The sequence below is a fragment of the Vanessa atalanta genome, chromosome 5, assembly GCF_905147765.1.
Source record: "Vanessa atalanta chromosome 5, ilVanAtal1.2, whole genome shotgun sequence".
Lineage (NCBI taxonomy): Eukaryota > Metazoa > Arthropoda > Insecta > Lepidoptera > Nymphalidae > Vanessa > Vanessa atalanta.
This window is the reverse complement of record NC_061875.1, coordinates 102,924-124,123: the sequence shown is the minus strand read 5'-3', so window position 1 is coordinate 124,123 and position 21,200 is coordinate 102,924. Positions and strand designations below refer to the sequence as shown.

Below are 21,200 nucleotides of genomic sequence, written 5' to 3'. Positions count from 1 at the left end.
GACCAAAAATTGATACGTGTGCACATCAGTGTAATATTCTTCCATCAGAAACGACATTTTCTCAGTGATATTTAAAATTTTCAGTCGCCATTATTGTGACCTCGTATTATTTCTGTAATCGTGGGCGGTAACGTAAACTTGGCACTTCACGCACGTCACTGCGCGTTCGCCGCATCGCCAGTCTCCCGTAATATCTGTCCAGATTTTTTCGTGTTACAGATTAAAGTTGTATAACGAATTATGTAATGCTGCGATAATGTCAATAACCCCCAAAATGCAAAGTGAGAAGTGGAACCTTGATGGACAAATATAGAGCGGTTGCGAAACAGTTGGCGGGAAGCCATACGACGATATGTGCATGCTGCCCCCCATTGATAACGCTGTTTGAAATTATTACAATCGAGCTTACCGATAATGTGACGTCCACTGTCCAGTGATAACGGCGTCGATAATTAAATAATCAGATTATTAGCATAAATATTCCGCCTCTTCTCACGATTCTAGTGGAACTTAACGCACTGAAAACATATCTACGTACTTGTTGATGTTTTCTAGGTGTAGACACAACATTTGATGCTGCAATCTTTTAATTTTGTTTATTCTTGTTTTTTATTTAATAGCATGTGGATGCGAGAGGGCTCACACTTGACAGACTCACTGATAGATAGAGCACGTGGATCTCGAGTTAAACCCGGATAAGCGCTGTGAGTTGTCAAATTGTGAAAATATCAAATTATTTTTGTTTTATCCAACTTTCGAATAAACCAAGTCACGTTACATTTTTTGAATGTACTTCCTATTCTTTACTTATCATAACTATTTCATTCTACTAATTAAATCATAGGAATAAAAACACTTTATAGTGATATCTCATTAGAACTGCGAGCAAAAAAAAAATTGAAATGAATGATTTTAGAGCTTAAATAAGCCATTAATAAGTACGTTTATTGCTAGCAATTATTATTATATATACCAACAACAACATATTATAATTAAATAAAAACTGAGAGACTGTCCTTGTAATAATTAAAACTATAAATACAAAGTCAAAACTCTTGTTAACCCCATCGAAAGCATTGGCATGTGTAGAACAATTTTCTATAAAATATATCTTCTACGAGACGTTCAAATAATCTTATTTATATTTTCAATAAGTAGGTCAAGAAGATTTATTTTAGTTTTAATTATAAATCCATCTAAAGGATGCAAAGAAACATGAACATGAAACAACAAAAACTGTACAAAGTAACAACGGTTTGACCGTTCAGAAACGTAAACCAAACAAACAAGGAAACATTTATATAGTATTAGAATATATATAGTACATAGTATTTAAATATAATTGTGTCTACAAGTCCACACGGCGCAAGTTATATCTATTATGGTATAAAATTAGTATTGTTCCAGACGAGGACTTGGCTTACGACCTAAGAATGAGCAAAACGGATGTGCACGATTGATCCCGGTGCCATATTGGCATGTTTATGAATGGCACGTTCACCCGCCGCTGAGTGTACCTATTCACTTTACTCATTGACTTCGTCTCTCGAGCTTGACTAATTCCACATTTCATAATATTTTTGTGATGAAATATTTCATCGAATTTTATATCAGCTTATTTTTATTTGTGTGTTTTCAACGTCGACAATTCATAAATAATTTGGTAGTTCCATTGTTATTCAGTCTTTCGAAATTAGTATACAAAAAAGGGAGCCCGCGATTGTGCGTAACGTACGGGTTATGATACAGATATGAGTAAGCTAAACCCTGACCAGGCGAGGCGACCTCTGACTCATCAACCCAATCTCATGGCAACAAAAACTTTAAAGTATTTATTGTGGTATGTGGTCCAGCTGCCGAGCGAAAACTTGACAACACCTCAAATATCTTTCGACGTGTTCACTCTCGATTAAATGTTTGTTTGATTGAGGCACGCTTTTCAAAATTATTTTATCGTCTCAAATTGTTGAATAGATAAACTGGTCTTGTACATCGGATGCAAACGCTCTGACACATTTAATTGCCGTCTTTATACAATTAGGTCATTTAGTTCATAAATCATAGAACCACTAAAAACCTGCTACTTATCACTGAGTTTCGTCTGTTCGTATGCGCCTCCAGTTCTCCACAATGATCTAACGTGCATCGTTTCCTCAATCACAAAACTAGTTTACACGATTCACAACCTTCGCGATTACTGATTAGACGCAAATAAAATAAATACCTAATGAATACAGAATGTGACTCATCATTTAGGTACATTAAACGCTCTGCACTTACCGAACGACGCGCGTTAAAACATTTGTATTTTAAATATTCACTCATAAATTTTATAGTTTAGTTATGATGGAATTTAAATAATTTATTGCAGCGAATATTCAAGATATATGGCAGGTAACTAGGCCAGTCAATTATAATGATTGTATAGAGTAGCGGTAATCTGCAGCTTCTTTATTTAATTGATGTGTACACTTATCTTATAAGCTTTTGGAATATCAAATTATAAGAAATTTACAAAAATACGATCTACTTTAAATAAAAATTGTTTCTGGAATGATCACGCGCAACATAGAATATCAGGCGGGGCAACACATGTAGTTCAATGCTCAATATTATCCCTTGTTTCGACACTAAAAATATAATTACTAAGTTGTTAACTATATTTCTAAACCCGAGAACTATGCGCGATAGTTGCGCAAACGTAATCACAACCGATGCAGGGCTAACTTACCTCAAGTCTGGAAAACGTCTTATTATTCTGTGTAAAACCTTAAAGCAAATTAAATGTATGCATTAAATAGTGTTTACTTTGCTAAAAAAATATCCTTAACGGAGTCAAGCCCGTCCCATAGAACTATCTGGATCTGCCAATGAATTTTTGAGTTAACTCCGAATTTCTATAGATAATTCCTTGATAGAAAAACCCAAAGACCCAACATGTTTACTGCGATGGTTTTTGAACAATCTTTATGAATGTTTGATGAGAATAATATTAATACGTTTACTCACTTTACCTAAAGTAAAAAATTGTCGCAATATTTATTAATAATACAGTCAAGTATATTTCACGCCCAAAATTTTTAAAAAAGTTCGTTTTTTTTTTTCTATAGCACAAGAACAGTTTGTATTTTATATGAATACAGTTGCACAATACATCGTTTTATCTTCTAAATTTGTTGGATGAAAAATAATTTAAAATAGAAATAGAAAAAAGATTACGAAGGAGATGTTGACAATTTATCAATGTCCTAACGAAGATAGAATACCTATGCAGGACACAGTGCGCACATTGTGTTATATTATGTTTATTTATGTAAACACAAGGAAAGAAATCACAAGGTTACTTCACATGTGCACATCCATTGCATATCCGTTCAGTAACTAGGTTAAAAGCTTTAGACAATTCATAAAACTTGACTTCCGCGCGATGTTTTTGTATTTCAATAAAACTACATAGAAATTTAAAAATTTAAAATATCGTAATTCTTGTTATTCCTAATTTACAAACAGGACTGACATGAAAATTGTAAATATAAAAAAACTATAATTGTAATTGATGTTTTGGTTTGGTCTAACTAGACATACATTAGGTATGTGTATTAATAGTTTTATTAAATTTTCAAAAGAACGGAGCGTATTTTTGTTGGTCTCCAAATTTTGATGCGGCTTTTTGTTGGGGGGGGGGGGATCTCTTGTGCTTGGGGTTATGGGTAAATAAATAGGGGTTCACTCAATATTTTCTCGGTACGGCATCGTCGCTTATGTTCCTTACTTTGATTGGCGCCCACGACAATCTTTAAAATTATTATTAAATATAGCTATTATGTTTCTTCATCTAGGTACAAAATATAATTTTATACAATAATTAATTTCCTATACTATTCAACAAGTAATTGAAATGAAATACATGTAACATGTAAATACATTAATGTCAATGTTGTATCTAATATTAATTATTGGGGTCAATTATATTAGATACCACTTGTAAATAGAACTATATTATATCATCAGACGTCATTAATAATCATAGCCACCCAGACGAGCCAATCCACAACATCAGTCTTTCGACACAACAATATTGTTATGTTGATTTGACTTTATCTCGTACATAGGTAAGTTACAATGAGCATGCGATATTATTTACCGAGTTTATTTCGCTCGAAGCAAACGACGCAATAGGTCCATCAAATAATTAACATAAAGATAAACCGCATTAACACATCTGCTTCATTTGAAACCGGTTGCTATTACATTGCAATATTTATAAACACCGTGCATCTCGTAGCATTTCCTATTTCCTTATCATCCTTTGTTTGTAATTAACAAAGGACTAAACCGATGCGTATCGCTATGAAAATGTTTTAAATCAATATTCATAAAATTCTGTAAGATAGCACTACTAAACTTGAGTCATTTTACATAATATACAATATTCGCAGCGATTATAACTGAGCTCGGGTCGATAGGTATGTATTACGAGATCAAAGGGCTTGCAAGTATGAACGTTTTAAAATTCCCTTTTGGTTTGGGCCGTTGCACTCCGCCTTGGACTCGTCTAACCGGCCCACTATCAGTACGCGGTTCGATTCATCGCGCCAACCCGTGGCCAATACTGGGATATCACAAATCGAAACTGCGGGCCATATCCAAAGCTACAGCCATGAAAACAGTAGACTTCACAAAAAATATGTTACGAAAGAATTCTTTTGAATTTAACTAATTCTTGTCTACATTTACGGGATTAATACGTCATATTTATGTAATATATATATATTTAAATTTTCTACTTTTGTGTGTAATTTAATGAGGCTAAGTTCTGTCAAATTTTTATAAAGCTATTTGGTTTGTAATTAATGGAGCAACGATCGGTTTCAGTTTATAAGATAATTAAAAACATATTAAATACGTAGAAGGTTTAGATACCTCATTTAAATTACTTAAGTACTTAATTAATATTTCAAAAATGTGCTCTAATTTATTTTTTATGTAACGTTGCGAGATATATCGATTATGCATCGCCTTGGTTTATTTTTGTTAATTACTAATAAAGCTGCCAACTGAAATTTTTATCATGAATCAGTAAACTAAACAAACCCGCTGCCCACTATGCCCTAGCAAAACAACTGCTTATGCAATGGTCCAGATCTCGAAACCAGCTCTAATCCACCTAATAAGAATATTTAGATTGCCTATTGTTGTTTGCATCGAACATAATTTAGTTTGTAACTAACTAGCTGTTATTTAAAATTGTCGTTACTTAAAGTTGTACCTACGTTGGTTCCGTAAAGCAAAAATAAAAAGGAAACATAATATACTTTAACGTGTACAATTCATATATAGACAATTTACCACTGAAGATAATAAAACTTTAAAGCATGTTACTGGAGTCCCCCAATTAATAAAGAATTTTTTCATTTATATAATCAAATACTAAACACCTCTCGAATTTCCTGAACATTTTAGTCGTAACAAAATCCCAATTTAGCACGTTACCAACGCTATCGATTCTGAGAAACAGCTGTTTATTTTAAAACCGCGATGCGGTAATACAATATTCGCGAGCAGAATCTCGTCCTAGAGAAATCGCGAAGGATACTCACTTCGACGGACGATCGCGTCAATAAGGATAGATTCTTCACTCGGCACTATCAATCACTGGTTCAAAACACGGCGCGCAAACGTTTCCAAATAGGCGATCGCGCTCGCGAGATATATTTAGAGCGGTAATACGACACCGGGCGCGGGCGTCGGTCGGTCGATCGTGAGTGTGCGGCGGGCGGCGGCGCGCGAGTGCGGCTGCGGCTCGCGACTCGAGGCGCGCTGCCCCCCGGCCGCGCCCCGCGAGCTGCCTGCGGGGCGCGGCCACGCAGCCTCCGAGGACGATACCCTCGGAGCAGCCGCACTTACATCCCTTTGTGCACGAACCACGATCTAATGAAAGACCGCTGGTCGCTCCGATTCGATCATTTGCAAACGTAGAAATATTAACTAAATGTAAAAAAACTCAAACGCCGTGCCATTTAAAATGTGATGGACTACGCTTAGAAGATAAAAATAAAGTGCAATACGCATGCTGGCCTTTTTCTTTGCAATGCAGATTAAATGTGGAAAGAAGCTTTTTAAATTAACAATACAATTATTATTTGCATTGATAAATATTCTTTTGACTTTTTAAGTTGCAGCTACACCTACAGACCCGTTTATCGTTTACACATATATCGTTTGGATTTACTTTTTGTGACAAATGACAATATATAACTTTTTAAACAGAAAAAACTACGAATTCAAAATTTTTTTATTCGAGCATTGCGACTTTTGTGATCTTATTTAAAAACTAGTTTTTAACATCCTAATATTAATTAAATCGATGAAAAATCAGGTGGATTTAGAATTTCCATCACATGGAAATTAGAGTGTCGTCGTATAAGTCTAGTCTACTACTATTCAGTTTTCGTCACAAAACACCTGTGACAGGGAAAGCCAGTAAACTCGTGCGTCTAAACTGTTCCCGGTAGTATTGCACAAGCGGAAGTGGATGGACACTATCACCAGCATGGAAACCGATACTTTATACTCTATCAGACGGTGAAAATGATCTCGTGGCCTCTTCGATCCAAAACAAAGACGGCTAGCGAATTTTTTGGGTAAAAATCCATACAAGGCCGGTTAAAAGCCCGGGTAACTTCGGAAAATCGTTTCCCGTTCTCAGAATTTCTCAGCAGTGACATTGACGACCTTCTATTGAAATAGTAAAAAGTACAGTCATGACTAATACTTCGTATTAACGAAAAAAATATTTAAATTTACTGAAATCCGAAATTTTAAATTACGTGAAGCGCTGCAAGACAAACACGTATTGTATAATACGAGTTTGTCTTGATTAATATCGACTGCAAACTCCGGAGTAAAATGCAACAGAAAATAATGATTCGGAAGTAACTACAACAGGCGAGCCTGTATCAGTCAAATTTTTTCACCGCGAATGCTGCCGTGTTTTCTACTTGCCAATTTATTATTATTCAAGCTTACTGCTAGTAATAAATTCACTTGCTGTTCCTCTTAAAAATTCATTAATTTTAGCACGTCTTACTTATTAAAATAATGAATGCTTTTTTAATTAAATATAGCAGGCATATATATGGCAGGCGTTTTGGTTGCGTGTAGGACAAGGAAGCTCACTTCTATAACTTAAAAAAAATGTGTGAAAAATATTCTGTCCATAAAAAAAATTCTATTATTTGCGATCAGCAAACATCCATCTCTTAACAAATATGTATGGCTAATAATTTAAAAATAGAAAAGGAAGGAATAAAAACAAGTTCATTTAGGACACGGGCACTGTAGATATAAAAAAAAAGTATTAAAAAAATTGTAAAATAATAATTTCATTTAGTACAAAATAAACAACTAAACAAACTAATAGAATCAGAAAAGTACACATAAAAATAACTACACAGAAAAAAATTAAATATCGAATACAAAAGATAAAAGACCAAATAGTTAACATTTATCTCTCTACAAATAAATAAAATAGAACTGTCAAACTGTTTGTGATGTTAAAATAACAGCTTTTTATTAAATGCATATGAAAGTGTTTAACTATACTCCCAAATGGCTGGACCGACATAGTTAGACTTTTAGTGGGAATACCTAATGTTGGGACGAATAACATAGGGTACTTACATTTAATAAAAATAATCAGGGTCACGAAGTAGTGAACAAAATCCGATTCAAATGCAAAGCACACGAAGTCGCGGGGACAGCTAATATAATGAAATATAATTTATAAATAACAACAAAGTCGTTGTCTGTCTGTCTGTATCTCCGTCGTGACAAGTCATAATATTTTTTTGTATAGAAAAGATATATATAAGAAAGATGTCCACTACTAATGTACATGTACAATACAAATTTAACATAGGAAAAACCACGTAGCGGAGTTAGTCTTTTACTAAAACAAATTGTAAAATAATTTAAAATAAAAATATTTTTTATTGAATTAGGCTCGTTACAATAGTATTAAATTTTTAGTCAAGAATATAAATAAGGAATGAAAGACTTTTGAATATAAAAGTTACTATATTCACCGCTCTCAAACCATACAACAAGTTTATTCCTCGCACACCTCATTAAAAACTCTATAAAAATAACTAATATAACATTACTCTTCCTCCACCTCGTCGTCTGTTGTGAACTCGCTCTCGTTGCCGCCCTGTGGAGCAGAACACCCACGTTATGTATGTTATGTTTATATAGAAACATTATTGGCTCACTTAACCAGATATTCCAATAACATTGAACAGATAAAGCCCTGTAATCATTTTGTAAAACAAATCATTGTAATCCGCGGCCGAACATGCTCTACTTGTCTACTCGTCGATTTAAACTCCCTCAATATAATTTTACAAAACGAAACAAAACTGCAATTACGATTAATATGCCGTGTACGTGTCCTATCACTATTCTATAAACATTTGAAAATAAAAAAAGTTATTGATAAAACTAAATCACATAAACTTCACACTTAATTACGCCTTTAGTCACGATTTCTTGTAAAAGTAAGCAATAGAAATGCACTTCAGCGATCCGTTGAGACATTATGAAATTGTACAGTTAGTCGACATTTGTATTTAATATTACTTCCAGCATTACACTTGCCAGAAATGGTCAATATTCTTTACGGCGCCCGTGTCTATCGGCCGACCTATTTCATATAACTTTAGAATAATATTGCACACGATATTGACCTCGTCGTTATTCTCCGAGTCCGAGTCGCTGAGGTCCCACTGCGGGTGCTCGGCGGGCACGGCGGCCGCGCCCTTCACGTCCAGCTTCATGTCCTGCTCCTGCTCCATCTTTATGTAGGAATCTGAAACGAGAGAGGGCATCAGAGACCGGCGTGCGTGCGGGCGTGCGTGCGCGTGCGTGCGCGTGCGTGCGCGTGCGTACCCGAGCGCAGACAGCACACGAAGGTGTAGAGGCCGGGCCAGCGCGGCGCCGTGAAGCGCAGCTGCAGCTCGTGCGCCGACACGAGCGCCGTGACGTGCGCCGGCGCGGTGAGCAGCGTGTTGGACTTGCGGTCGCAGATGTAGCACCACCAGTACTCCTGCTTCTCCGCCGGGAAGTAGGGGCAGTGCACGGGGTGCGAGCTCTTGGACCGGCCCTCGAGTCGCTCCCGCTTCTGGAGCCGCTTCTGGAACTTGTCCCACTGGTCGTCGTCCTCCGCGTCGGGCGACGACTTGTCTCCGGAGCCCTCGCTGGACGATCCGGATTCGTCGGAACTGCCCTCGTCGGACTCCTCGCCTTGACCTATCGTTATGTTACGTTGTTAACTGATATATTTTATTATATTAAAAACAAGATATACTATTTTTTTTTACTTGAATCATTTTGTCTATGCTATTGTTACTATCAGACCAGTTTCACAAGAATTAGTAAAAAAATATCAAAATAGTATGTATACTTTCATATTTAACTCAAAAAGGTTTTACACTATTGGTTACATCACCATACATTCGCAGAGAGTAAATGCTCTCTCTGTGGGTGTATGTATAATGAGCACACAGTGGCGACGTTCTCTCACCTTCCTCATCTTTTTTCTTTGGTTCCTTCTCTTTAGACTTGTGTTCAGTGGCGGTGGCCGCCTGTGCTGGCGCTGGTGTTGGCGCTGGGGCTGGCGCTGGCGCTGGCGCTGGCTTGGCTTGTTGTTTGGTCGCTGGCTTTTTGCTCTTCTTGGCTGGTGCGTGCTTTTTCTGTTTCATCCAGACTGGTCGTTTTTGAGCATCCTTCTTGTCATTTTTGTCATTCTCCCCCTTCTCTCCGTTTTCTCCACCGCCTTCTTCATCATCTCTGAGAAAATATTAATTTATACATATTTTTTTAAATATAATTAAAATGTCAAATTAAATATAATTATAATCTCAGAATGATGAGTGATGAATTATACAGTTTTTAATCATTCTGGTGATCAGTGGTGAGCCATATAAAACAGAACTTACTTCATAGTGTCCTTTTCTTTAATACTCGTATCTCCAAAGAGCTCCTTCATGTTAGTCCTGCGCAGGAACACGGTCACGGTTACGATGGCGCCGGCTGTCACTACTGTAGAGTTCTCGTCGTCGATAACTGCAACATTGTTGAAATGTCATCAATTGTCAATCTAATTCGTACTTAATACTTATCAAAACATGTAATATTTTTGACTTGGAACAGAAGACAAATTATATAACTACAGTGAAGGAAACGTTATGTGTACCTTCAGTATTAACTTGGAAGTGAATGTAAGGCATGTTGCCCAGCACTTTCATGACATCTTCAAACTGTTTGTCATTTAAAAATCGAAGAACCTGTCTCCTCTCTTCACCCGATAGTTGAGCCAGTTGTAACAGCGATTTGATAGGTTTCTTACGATTTACAAAATATTTTAAGTGATCATCGGTTATATATGGCAGCTGCAGTAGGGGCGATTTCTTATCCCACAGACCCTGAACTATCATTGGAGATAATTTCATACAATTTTCGATTGTTCCTATAGTTGGTAAACGAGGTACTGAAACATAAAAATAAATTTATTTAATTATTCAAATGATCCAATGTTATGTACACACTTCCTCTCTTTGATGCATAAAAAATTTACTCTGAAGTTATTTAAGTTTAAATTTTTAATGTATGTAATAAAATGATTTCTGACTCACTTCTTCTAGCATATGCAAGAGCAATGAGCTGATTAACACAGTTCACCATCTCCACAATGAGATCTGGACAGCGCGAAACAATGTACCGCCGATCTACTTCCAACGTGTCCTGAGGCAGGCGCATGCGCAACAAGTGCGCGTGCAACAATGCCCGAGCCTTAATACTGTAAGGCCGACATAGCGGTTGCTCCTTATTTTTTTCACCCAAATTTGGCAGTTCTCGAAGTAACTGTAATTAAACATTATTAACTATTATTGAATGGATGACTTACTGTTACTTATCAAGCCTGTTACAGATTGAGCAATTTAATTATCACTTTACAAAATATAGTTGAAGCTGAAGCATATTTTGGATATCTGATCTAAGATCTGCTCTTGCAATCTTGATTCCACAAAATACTTCCAGTTTTATGGATATTTAAAGTAAGAAAAACAATGTTGAATCATACCATAGGAACTTCTTCATTATCAGTTATTCTCTCAATGATTTCTGAATTATGTCGTCTATCAAACTCACATGATGCTGCTAAGATCATCAAAGCTCTCTTCAAAGGCATCGAAGGTGTTTTATGACAGAAATAAAAATACATTTGTGTTGTATCTAATAGAACTTGTTCTCCTGAAAACCGGATAGAGCGATACCACCAGGTACCAACCTAAAATGAATTAAGTATAAGTTCTCTAAATAAAAAGTTAGTTCATACAATTAATTGCTGGTTATTTAGAAGCAATGAAGCAAGTAGTCAGTGGGAATACATACTGCTGTAGGTAATGCAACCATAAACACTAATGCATATAGTCCTAGCACCCAAACACTGTTTTCTTTTTCTACAATCCAGCTTGGTAGAGCAATACCAAAGCTCATAGCCCCAGGTCCATCTGGGTTACCATATTTCTCCCAATTTCTTCTTGCTTCATCATCTGTGAGAGCCTTAAAAAAATGTTAATCGTCACTGTTATATATTTGTCAAATAAGTAAATGCTGATGAATTAAGTATCTAATAAAATTAATAATAAAAAATAGCATTTGCAAAAATATGTCATTAAATAATTACTGCTAATGATTGTTAGCAGCCGACTTATATACTAAAACAAAAAAAAAAAAACAACTTACTTGATAGGCTTTTGTTAATTTCATAAAAGCTTTTTCATCTCCTGTTTCCTTATCAGGATGAAGTATTAAAGATTGCTTACGATAAGATTTTTTAATTTCAGCTTGTGTTGCCCCGGGTGGTAATCCTAATATTTCATATGGGTCAAAATTAGACATCTCATAATCAAATTGGGATACTTTGATAGCTAGAAAAGCGAACAGTACCCATCCGGAGATAATTGCTAACATTATAAAGAAATTTTTAACATTCTTATATGGTTGGGACTGTTCTATAATTATTTGTTTTTGTTTGCAACTTGGACACTGACATAATTCTGCTTGTTTTGCTGGATCTGAAAATTGAAACGGAGGCTGGTCAAATACGACGTTATCACATAAGAATATCACCGCGACGAGTTACACGTACCGTGAACAGTAACGTGACGTGAAATGTTCAGAAGTTAATATATGAAATTAAGTTTGACAAAAATGTTATTCACAGAAAAACAAATGCAATTCACCAATTGAACAAGAATTTAACAGGAATATTGATTATTTCATACATAAGGGCAGAACTTACCTTCTTTCCTTTTTCTTGGCCAATAATAAAATGTCGCCGGCACTAATATTAGCGCAAGGAACGATAAAACAAAATAAAAGTATGTTGCTCCACTTTCATCATATTCAAATTTTTGCCCTCCCATTTTAAATTATTTCCATTATATGTTTTAAATAAGAAAAAATTAGTTAGTACCGCGCTACTAGAACAACGGTAGCCTCATACCCTGACGTGTCAATCGTGTCATGTCATTTAGAATTTTACATTTATTTATCTACATAATAGTGACGTACCTAACACATTGGTTGTAATGTCAAAAGCATAGACAAACATATTTTCTATTGAACATTATATTTTATATAATATTTATTTATTATAAATAAACGATAACATAATTTAATAAAATACCTGATAACTATATTAATCGAAGAAAATTGGAGCAAACTTTTGTTCAAATCTAAACAATATTGATTATGACGATCTGGCAATATCCCTGAAACATCAACATATTCTTTTTCATTTAAACTTTTGTCAGAGTTTAATTATTATATTATTGATAAATTTATAAAATTAATATTAGGTATGTTTGCAGTTATAATTGAATCCATTAAAAATATCGTACAACTGAATATTTTATTCAATATAATATTCAGTACATTTTATTATAAAAAAAGACAATTTAAAAGTCCTACTTCAATAAAGTACAGTGTTACTATATACTTTACAATGGCTAAAGGAGAGACACATGCCAGCAAAATCTTTATTTATTAAGGCTACTTATAATCACACCGACATAATCGCATCTCGAGCACCTTCAGAGCTAAATACCCCGTTAGCACTTCTTGATTTTTGCAAGTGGGAAAAGATATATGTATATTAATAATGTAATCGTAAATAGTATTTTTTAATTTAACTATTGTATTTTGTACATACACTGTACCAATTATAATAGTTTAAATTCATGCAAAACTAAAATAATTAAGCACTACTGAGAATATATAATATGTACATAAATTTGATATATTTCATTAGAAGTACGAATGTAATATAAAATATTCTAACATATATTTAATTATAGGGTTTGGAGTAATAAAAATGGCACTAGAATGATGATCCAACAATTTATATTAAATCTGAATGCAATAAGTGCATATTTTAAAATAAGTAAAAGAGCATTGAAAATTACAAGTCTTGCATGTACTATCACAATAATATAATTATTCGAGGAGGTATGATTACATAAATAATTCATTCTTACATTCCATTTTTGTTATATCTATTATTCACTCTTTTGCAGTCACTTAATTAGTGAGTATACATTACAGTGCACTTAAATGCCTATATAAGTTATTTATATGCAATTTAAGTTTTTATTTAACTTTAAGCCAACACTGTCATCAAGTGTGTGTAACAAGGTCACAATAGAAATACTTATTGACTCCTTTATTTTGTATTTATTACATATTCTAATTTACGAAAATTACACATGAAACAACATTTAATTTATTACTAATTATATTAAACAGACATTTTTAAAATTGATGCACCATTTATAATTATAATATAAAGCATTAAAAAATAATAAAAAAGTAACTTCACACATTAGCAATGCACAATGAAATATTTAATTTCTTAATTGACAGCATTTATTTAATTATATTTCTACATATTTTTTAAAAAATCATTCAGGGCCTATATACTACCTTATTAATAACAATATTAGTATTCCTGAGATGAACCACCAGTATTATTACTGTTACTGTAGTTCTTCATAGCGGTCTTTCTGGGTAACAACTGGGGCTGTATCTTTGGCATAACTCCTCCTTGTGATATTGTTACTCCACTGAGCATTTTGTCCAATTCATCATCATTACCTATTGCCAGCATAATGTGACGTGGTGAAATTCTAAAAAAGGAATAATATTTATATTATAATATTTTTATAATGTACATAAATCTATAAAATCACTAGTAGGTATATTTGTAATATATACCACCTTGATCTTCCATTATCTTGTGCAGCTTTAGCAGCTAGTTCTAATATTTCAGCGGATAGGTATTCAAGCACCGCTGAGATATAAACGGCTGCTCCACAACCGATTCGAGGCGCATAATTTCCTTTGCGGAGAATCCTATGTATTCTCCCGACAGGAAATGTGAGACCCGACCGACTACTGCGTGTTTTATTTTTACTTTTAACTATAAAAGACAGATTATAATAAGTTTTAAGCGATAAAATAAATACCAATACTTAATGCAATAAACCAAACTCACCAGTAGCTTCTCTTCCAGACATATTTTCTGTTATACTAGTATATAAAATACTGTTTTTTAAGCGTAGTTAGTTTTAAGAACAATTATTTTTATGTTCATACAAATTACAAATATTTACACTTTCGGTTTGTCGTTTGAATTTTGACATATGGTACAATTTATGAATTACGTGTTGCTCTGACAGATAAAAGCGCGCGTAAATCGCTTATTGACCAGCCACAGCAGAAGGGTTGCCAGACATTTGGGATTGCGGTTGTTCGAAGAGTATTATATATAAATAGGTGTATTCGTTGAGAAGCCTGTTTACAATAAAGTGTACATGCTTAAACGGAATGTTTAATTTGAAGTTCCTAGGTCCAAACCCCAAATCGAGCCGATAAAAACGGGAGTCTGGAAGTCAATTGAATATTCATTGTCAAATTCCTATACAAAAGAAAGCATGTAAAGCAGTTGATCCTACTCTTAAAATCTTTTTATAACCTTGCATACAATGTAGTTGGCAGCACAATACAAACGAATTTTTTTCAGACTTGTCTAAAATATTTGTGCCACTTTAAATCGGGTTATAGTGACGTTACTTGATGTATCCAATTATATTTCATTATACTTATATGCTGCCTAGTTACTTGATTGTTGGTGGTGGACCTAATAAAGTGTAGCTTAATTACTTCCTTGGATTCTTTAACGGATTATCAGTTGTTAACATTTGTGAAAAAGTAGTATGATTTTTATCTCTTCATTGGACATGCATAAAACATCTCATAATGAGTACGCTGTACCACACAGATGTAGTAGCTACATAATAAGATCACATACGTTGCTATTATGTTACAATTAATATATTTTTTTAAATCAGTAACTTGTTTTTATTATTAACTAATAATTATAGACAAGTATGGTAGTTATCACAATTATGTCAATAGTAAAAATATAGTCAGTAATAGATGAGTAATGAACTAGTGGTCTCCAAAAAAACACGTATTATTACTTACTACTAGTGACACTTACTTTACATATCCAAAACAAAAAGTGTGTGAGAAACCAATTGAGAGATATTCAGTGATATCTAAAACCATACAACAAAATATTTATAAAAAATATGTAGAAATGGGTAACATTAAGAACATCACTGAACTGGCGTCTTCTTTGGTAGCTCAATCATAAATATTATCCATAATATTTTCCAAATTATACAAAAACTATTCCTTATATAAAAGTCATTAGGAATTAGGAAATAATTTTATGATTATTATTCATACCATATATCTAAATAAATATATTTTTTACAATAAAAACTGACTTCCACAGCACGAGTAGATTAAAAAAAGAAATAGTTATCCGCCTTTTGACATTTTTCTCTTGTAAGGAAGTTTTATTTTCATTTCTATTTACAGATTTATGGTTTTAATAAAAATATTTATGAAGAAACGAAAAATAAATAAACGCATTGAGAGATAAACGATCGTTTTAAAAACTAAATCGTGTTTCAATTCATCGTGCAAGGGTTCAATAAACTTGTAAGTCAGATCGGTAGTGAGGCCTTTTAGAAATGTCATTATTGGTTATTGATATTTATAGCGAATGTTTAGTGTATTTTAGCTAAGTTTCTCAGTTGTTATTAGTGTTTAAATATACTGATATGGATAACCAAAACCCCCAAGAGAGGACTGTTCCAATACAATACGTTCGTGGATCAAGAGCTTTTCGTCAGTTTAAGAATCCGCCCCAGCCTCATATGTGCATTCAAGACACAATAAAGGATACAACAGAGAAACTTTACATAAACGTACTGGGATGGCAGAAAATCGCTAACCCCAAACAATATTCGGATCCAATACCCTTATATGGTGGGATGCAGGTAAATTTAATAATTGTATGCTGACCGATTAGTGCCGAAAATTGAATTAAAGAATTAAAACAAATCCAATATTGTAAGTCCTTCAAATAATATTAAGTATAAGCTCATATTTGTCGTATATATGTTATGCTAATAACTAATTTCTAATTGAAGTTAACTACAATATATTTTATCTGACTTAAATGTATGTCCTAGGTACATCAAGGCTGTGCGCCTAACAGTAATCGACCTCCATTGCTAGTATTTGCAGTAATGGTTAACCCTGATATATTGAAAGCTAATGGCAAAAATGCTTCCAACCCAACGGTAATTTTAAAATTGTGTTTTAAGTATGAGGTATAATATATGATTATATTTCTAAATTTTTATGCAAATAATATAAGTTTTTCGTAATTTTTCTACTTTTTCCACATAAGCAATAAGCTTAGTATTTTCAAGTTAAATACTTGAAAACACTTTAAAAAATATAGATGTTTTAAAAGGAAACTATAGGAAATATTTATTACAAAACTCATTCAACTATAATTTTAATAAAACTATATTTGTAATAAAAATAAAATGCCTAAGTAGGATAATTTAGTAAAAACAATATATACTTATAATTCAATCACTATATTACAGGATAGGGAAGCTTTAGTCAGTCTGTTATGTGACTTCGTGGAGGCTATGAACCCTGGGCTGGTGCTAACGAGGAATCCTGTTATATTAAAAGATAGAGATTTAGCTGGGGAGCTGAAAGATGTGTGGCTGGCCGTACAAAACAAAAGGGAACGAGAAAAAGGCTTAAATCAAGACGTTATGTATAAGGTAGAGTACATGTACATACAATACAATTAAAGGTACTTTACTTCTTCATATTTCATTTAAGTTAACTTTTGCATTATTACAGGTTTATGATATTGATGGTATTGGAAATGAGGATGTCAATGAAGACGATCAAACAAATGGCAGAAACTGTAAACCATACGATAATGGAACTACGAACCGAACACAGAACTGTGAGAAGAAGAACACAGTGAAATCATCCAAGCAGATACTCAAAAATGCTGGTCAGAAGTCTGAATTTGATTCAGGAATGAACAACTGTCAATTGAATCAAAATCATTTGAACAGAGACAATAGAAGTGGGAACACAGATGCAGACACAACTTACTGTACACCTGTGTATGGACAGATAGTGTCAAGTAGAGAAAATCACAACCAAATCAATGACATACAACAGAAATTCTCAACAAATGAAATGACCAAACCATCTAGTTCATTTAAAAAAGATTGGCAATCTCCACCAGGGAAACCTTCACAAGGTTGGGATGAATTTTCAAAACGCATTCTATCAATAAAACCAAATGACGGTGAAATTAAAAAGCAAAAATCTAAGACAGAAAAGACAAACAAACCAGTGAGCAATGGCAAGTCCCATTTCGATTTTTTCCCAGTGTTTGACAATAAAACTACTGTAAGCGATGAGCCCCAGACGCCGACAGACGCTACAGGTAAAAGTTTAGTAAAGGAACAAGAAATAGAAAATGAAGACAATTCTAAAATAATTATAGACCCAATGCAGAAGCTAGTTCTGCATTCGACTGATAACAAATTATGTGATAATAAGACAAGTGCTCTCAGCTCATTTAGCTCATAATTTCATAGCTTTTACAGAAAACTTTTGTATGGCGATATGTATTGGCTTAAATGTTGTTTACGAGACATGTATTTAAAAATAGGATGAACAAGGTGGCTAGTCAGTACACGGATAGAACAAAATAGTGATTCAGATTTATTATTTTATTATGTGGAATGTATCAATAGTTTGCATGTGTTAGGATGGATACTTTTAATCATAAAATCGACCAATTTAAATTAATTTTTCAATCTCATTCTGATCCTGATGTCTCGTGATGATGAGTGTATTGTTGTGTGGAGCAGGAACCGAAGTGCGACATATATTACAATATCTGCATCTCTGTTGGCCATTTTTTCTAGTTACAGGCACTGAGATGAGGATATTGTAAGGTTAAGGATATTTTTTGCATGCAGTGTGATTGCTAAAGACAATGGTTGTGTATTTTTCTTAGTGTTTTATAAAATGGTGGCCAAATCCACGATTTCCAAGCACTCATTTTTGTATAGTAACTGAGTGATTTTGTATATTGCTGTATATTTTTCATTGTTGCCAATTTTATAATGAAATATCAAAATTCGAATATTAAATTTATTGCTCATTAAATTAAACTTCGAGAAAGAATTATTTAAAATTATCGAAACTGACAATCAATGTAATTATTTGCATTTAAGAGTTTTCGCTTATTACTAAATATGATCTCTTAATAATTATAAGAAATTGTTATAAAGTTTGTCATTCTATGCGAATGTTGCCCACGAGTATCCAACACTGCCATGTGACGCTTCATTCTCCCCTTTCCACTTGTATCCAGATACATTACTTTGTCTCCACTCTTTGAACTTTATAAATAGTATTATTACATGTTTGTTATATAGATTATAGAGATAGTTTACACAGATATAGTATGTACTAAGTTTTTATATTATGTGCAATTTTATAAGTCGTCTTTTTATTTTTAATCAACGTCGCGCGAGTGCCGGCCCCGCGGAGGCTCGCCGACACGTGGACATGTTTATCATTTTAATATATTTGAAACAGAAATGTGTCTGTCGTTCAGATTTTCTATAATCATTTTATTATTACATTTTCTTAAAGTTTTGTAATTAATTCAAATATATTCAATGAATGGTACACGGCTGTTATCACATAATATTTCGAGTGATAAATATTCAATTAAAATAATGTACTAATTATGTCTCATTACCCAAAAGACTATCAACGAATTATTATTAAATGTAATATATCGAAACGAAAGCCCAAAAAATTAAATATTTATAAATTTAGTTTATGGACAATACTCACAAACATTAGAAGCACTGACGACTTCTGTAGCTTATAATAGAGCTTCTGGCAAAATAGACATTTGAAAGTCATTAAAAAGTGCTAACCAAGCTTTACATTAAAATTTATACGAAACAGTTAATGCGACAGTCAACGACCTCGCCTCGCATCGCCCTGTGCTGTTGTCGTTCGGAAGTTATTGCGATTAATTTATAAAATAAACTCGGCCTGATTGAATCATTCCTTTAGTAAAGATATAAAGTCGTAATACATGTTGTTTTTACAAAATTAGAGAAACAAATAATATTTTGTATTATATTCGCGTTATTTACAAGTTTAATTCGCGTTGATTGCATTTATTTTTCACAGAAAATATTTTTTGTATATTTTTTGACATGGTTCTTTATCGTTTAGACTTAGTTTTGTAATTGTACTGAAGTATTTCTGATTTATGATTAGTTTTAGATTTGTATCAGTGTAGCCATATAACGCGGTGTCAAATGTTTATGTTCCTTTGCTATTGAAAGCTTTTTAAATATATAGATTATTATGGTTGGTTTTAGCTGATGTAACTCTGTAGCTAGTCTTATGTTTGCAATATTGTAAAACAGCAATAGCGTTTATTCGTTTGAAGTGTCAAGACTCGTATAATAATTTGGTTTGAATGCAATAATTATACATGTACCGAAATTAAGTTGTTTAGCTGTACTTCTAAAACGTGTCAGTAATATTTGTACATTGTACCTTATGGTTATAAAGGAATTACTATCGGATCTCTTGTTTACCTACAGTATTTAAAATTACATGTCATTTACAAGACTGGTTCTGTTGTTTTATTGTATTTTTTCTTTTTCAAGTATCTTGTCTACTGAAATATGTAAATCATGTTCAGCCTATGAAATGTATAATAAAAACATAGCAGCGCCTGCTAGAAGGTATAGAGGAGGGACGGAATATAAACTGGAACACAACTACTGCTGCTGTTTGGGTACTGTTGTTTGGCAGAATATCTGACGGGTTAGCACAATAGGTACCTGCCACCAAAAAATATGTGATATAAACTTTTATTTTGTACACAAAATAATATGTAGGTACTACACGAAGGAAATTGTGATATTTCAAATTCTAATAATAATATAACTTACTATATTATTTACATATTTATATAACTTATAATAACTTTATTCCTCGTAGATCCGCGATGTTTACAAACCAAGAAAAAATTAACAATAGCCCACTCCATTACCATTCAGTATTTGCAAGAGTCTAAGACGTGTACGGCGTTGCTTGTCAGCGAGAAAAAAGCCGTTGGGTCAATTTGCATTAATAGGACGGCAGCGAGAGCATTTCGTTTATTTGTACTTTTAAAACGATTTGAACGCTTGACTAATAATATTTTAATTACAATCCCAAAATTTTAAGAATGTAGTTCTCTGTTGTGTAATAATGTTATTAAAATATATATAATTGGATTGTCTTATTTACCGATTGTAAATATAAATGTATTAATGTTTATATTTATTTATTTTTTAGTTTTTGTTCCTCCATATTGATAATAATTATTATTCTTCATAATATTTATCTTAAATCTTAATGTTTGGTGTCATTAAAGTTGTATTTTTTCGTAATCATTATTGTAATGTATTCATTCTTAATACATTGTAAATTATCATTTTATTTCTTTTTTAATGACACACATTATTTACTCGATTGGTTAAACTTGATATACTATTGAATTGGTTGAACTATATATATATATATATATATATATGGTAAACCCTTTTTGTTTAACAGAATTCAAATTTGAAGGATACCTAAAG

At 33.2% G+C, this 21,200-nt stretch overlaps 4 protein-coding genes across 11 annotated transcripts in view; 1 reads left to right on the top strand and 3 right to left on the bottom strand.

Moving 5' to 3' along the window:
• Nucleotides 1-5,810, bottom strand: part of LOC125063967 (PDZ and LIM domain protein Zasp) — a 32,898-nt gene extending 27,088 nt beyond the window's left edge. For 4 of the 7 annotated variants that reach the window (XM_047670707.1, XM_047670709.1, XM_047670708.1 and 1 more), the window contains exon 1: nt 5,601-5,810. The gene's annotated coding sequence lies outside the window, so the exon portion shown is untranslated. The remainder of the gene's footprint in view (nt 1-5,600) is intronic. The other 3 variants (XM_047670711.1, XM_047670712.1, XM_047670713.1) reach the window with 3 other exon arrangements.
• A 2,251-nt stretch (nt 5,811-8,061) lies between these two features.
• On the bottom strand, nt 8,062-12,583 carry LOC125064252 (translocation protein SEC63 homolog). Its single transcript, XM_047671202.1, has 11 exons — nt 12,368-12,583; nt 11,809-12,140; nt 11,455-11,625; nt 11,144-11,350; nt 10,695-10,923; nt 10,256-10,549; nt 9,999-10,125; nt 9,584-9,849; nt 8,950-9,309; nt 8,748-8,869; nt 8,062-8,212 (listed from the first exon to the last, which is right to left on the bottom strand). The coding sequence occupies exons 1-11, from the start codon at nt 12,489-12,491 to the stop codon at nt 8,162-8,164; spliced, it is 2,283 nt and encodes a 760-aa protein (XP_047527158.1). The 5' UTR covers nt 12,492-12,583; the 3' UTR covers nt 8,062-8,161.
• Nucleotides 12,584-14,030: 1,447 nt separating this feature from the next.
• On the bottom strand, nt 14,031-14,792 carry LOC125064216 (histone H2A, sperm-like). The gene is made up of 3 exons (XM_047671159.1): nt 14,621-14,792; nt 14,344-14,545; nt 14,031-14,252 (listed from the first exon to the last, which is right to left on the bottom strand). The coding sequence occupies exons 1-3, from the start codon at nt 14,640-14,642 to the stop codon at nt 14,066-14,068; spliced, it is 411 nt and encodes a 136-aa protein (XP_047527115.1). The 5' UTR covers nt 14,643-14,792; the 3' UTR covers nt 14,031-14,065.
• A 1,167-nt stretch (nt 14,793-15,959) lies between these two features.
• LOC125064294 lies at nt 15,960-20,202 on the top strand. 2 transcript variants are annotated; one of them, XM_047671257.1, is made up of 5 exons: nt 15,960-16,137; nt 16,210-16,478; nt 16,674-16,784; nt 17,100-17,285; nt 17,368-20,202. In XM_047671257.1, exons 2-5 carry the CDS (start codon nt 16,260-16,262, stop codon nt 18,115-18,117), a joined length of 1,266 nt encoding a protein of 421 aa, XP_047527213.1. In that variant the 5' UTR covers nt 15,960-16,137; nt 16,210-16,259; the 3' UTR covers nt 18,118-20,202. The 2 variants fall into 2 exon arrangements, with proteins under 2 accessions (XP_047527213.1, XP_047527212.1); XM_047671256.1 differs by having other exon boundaries at nt 15,960-16,478.
• Nucleotides 20,203-21,200: the final 998 nt, after the last annotated feature.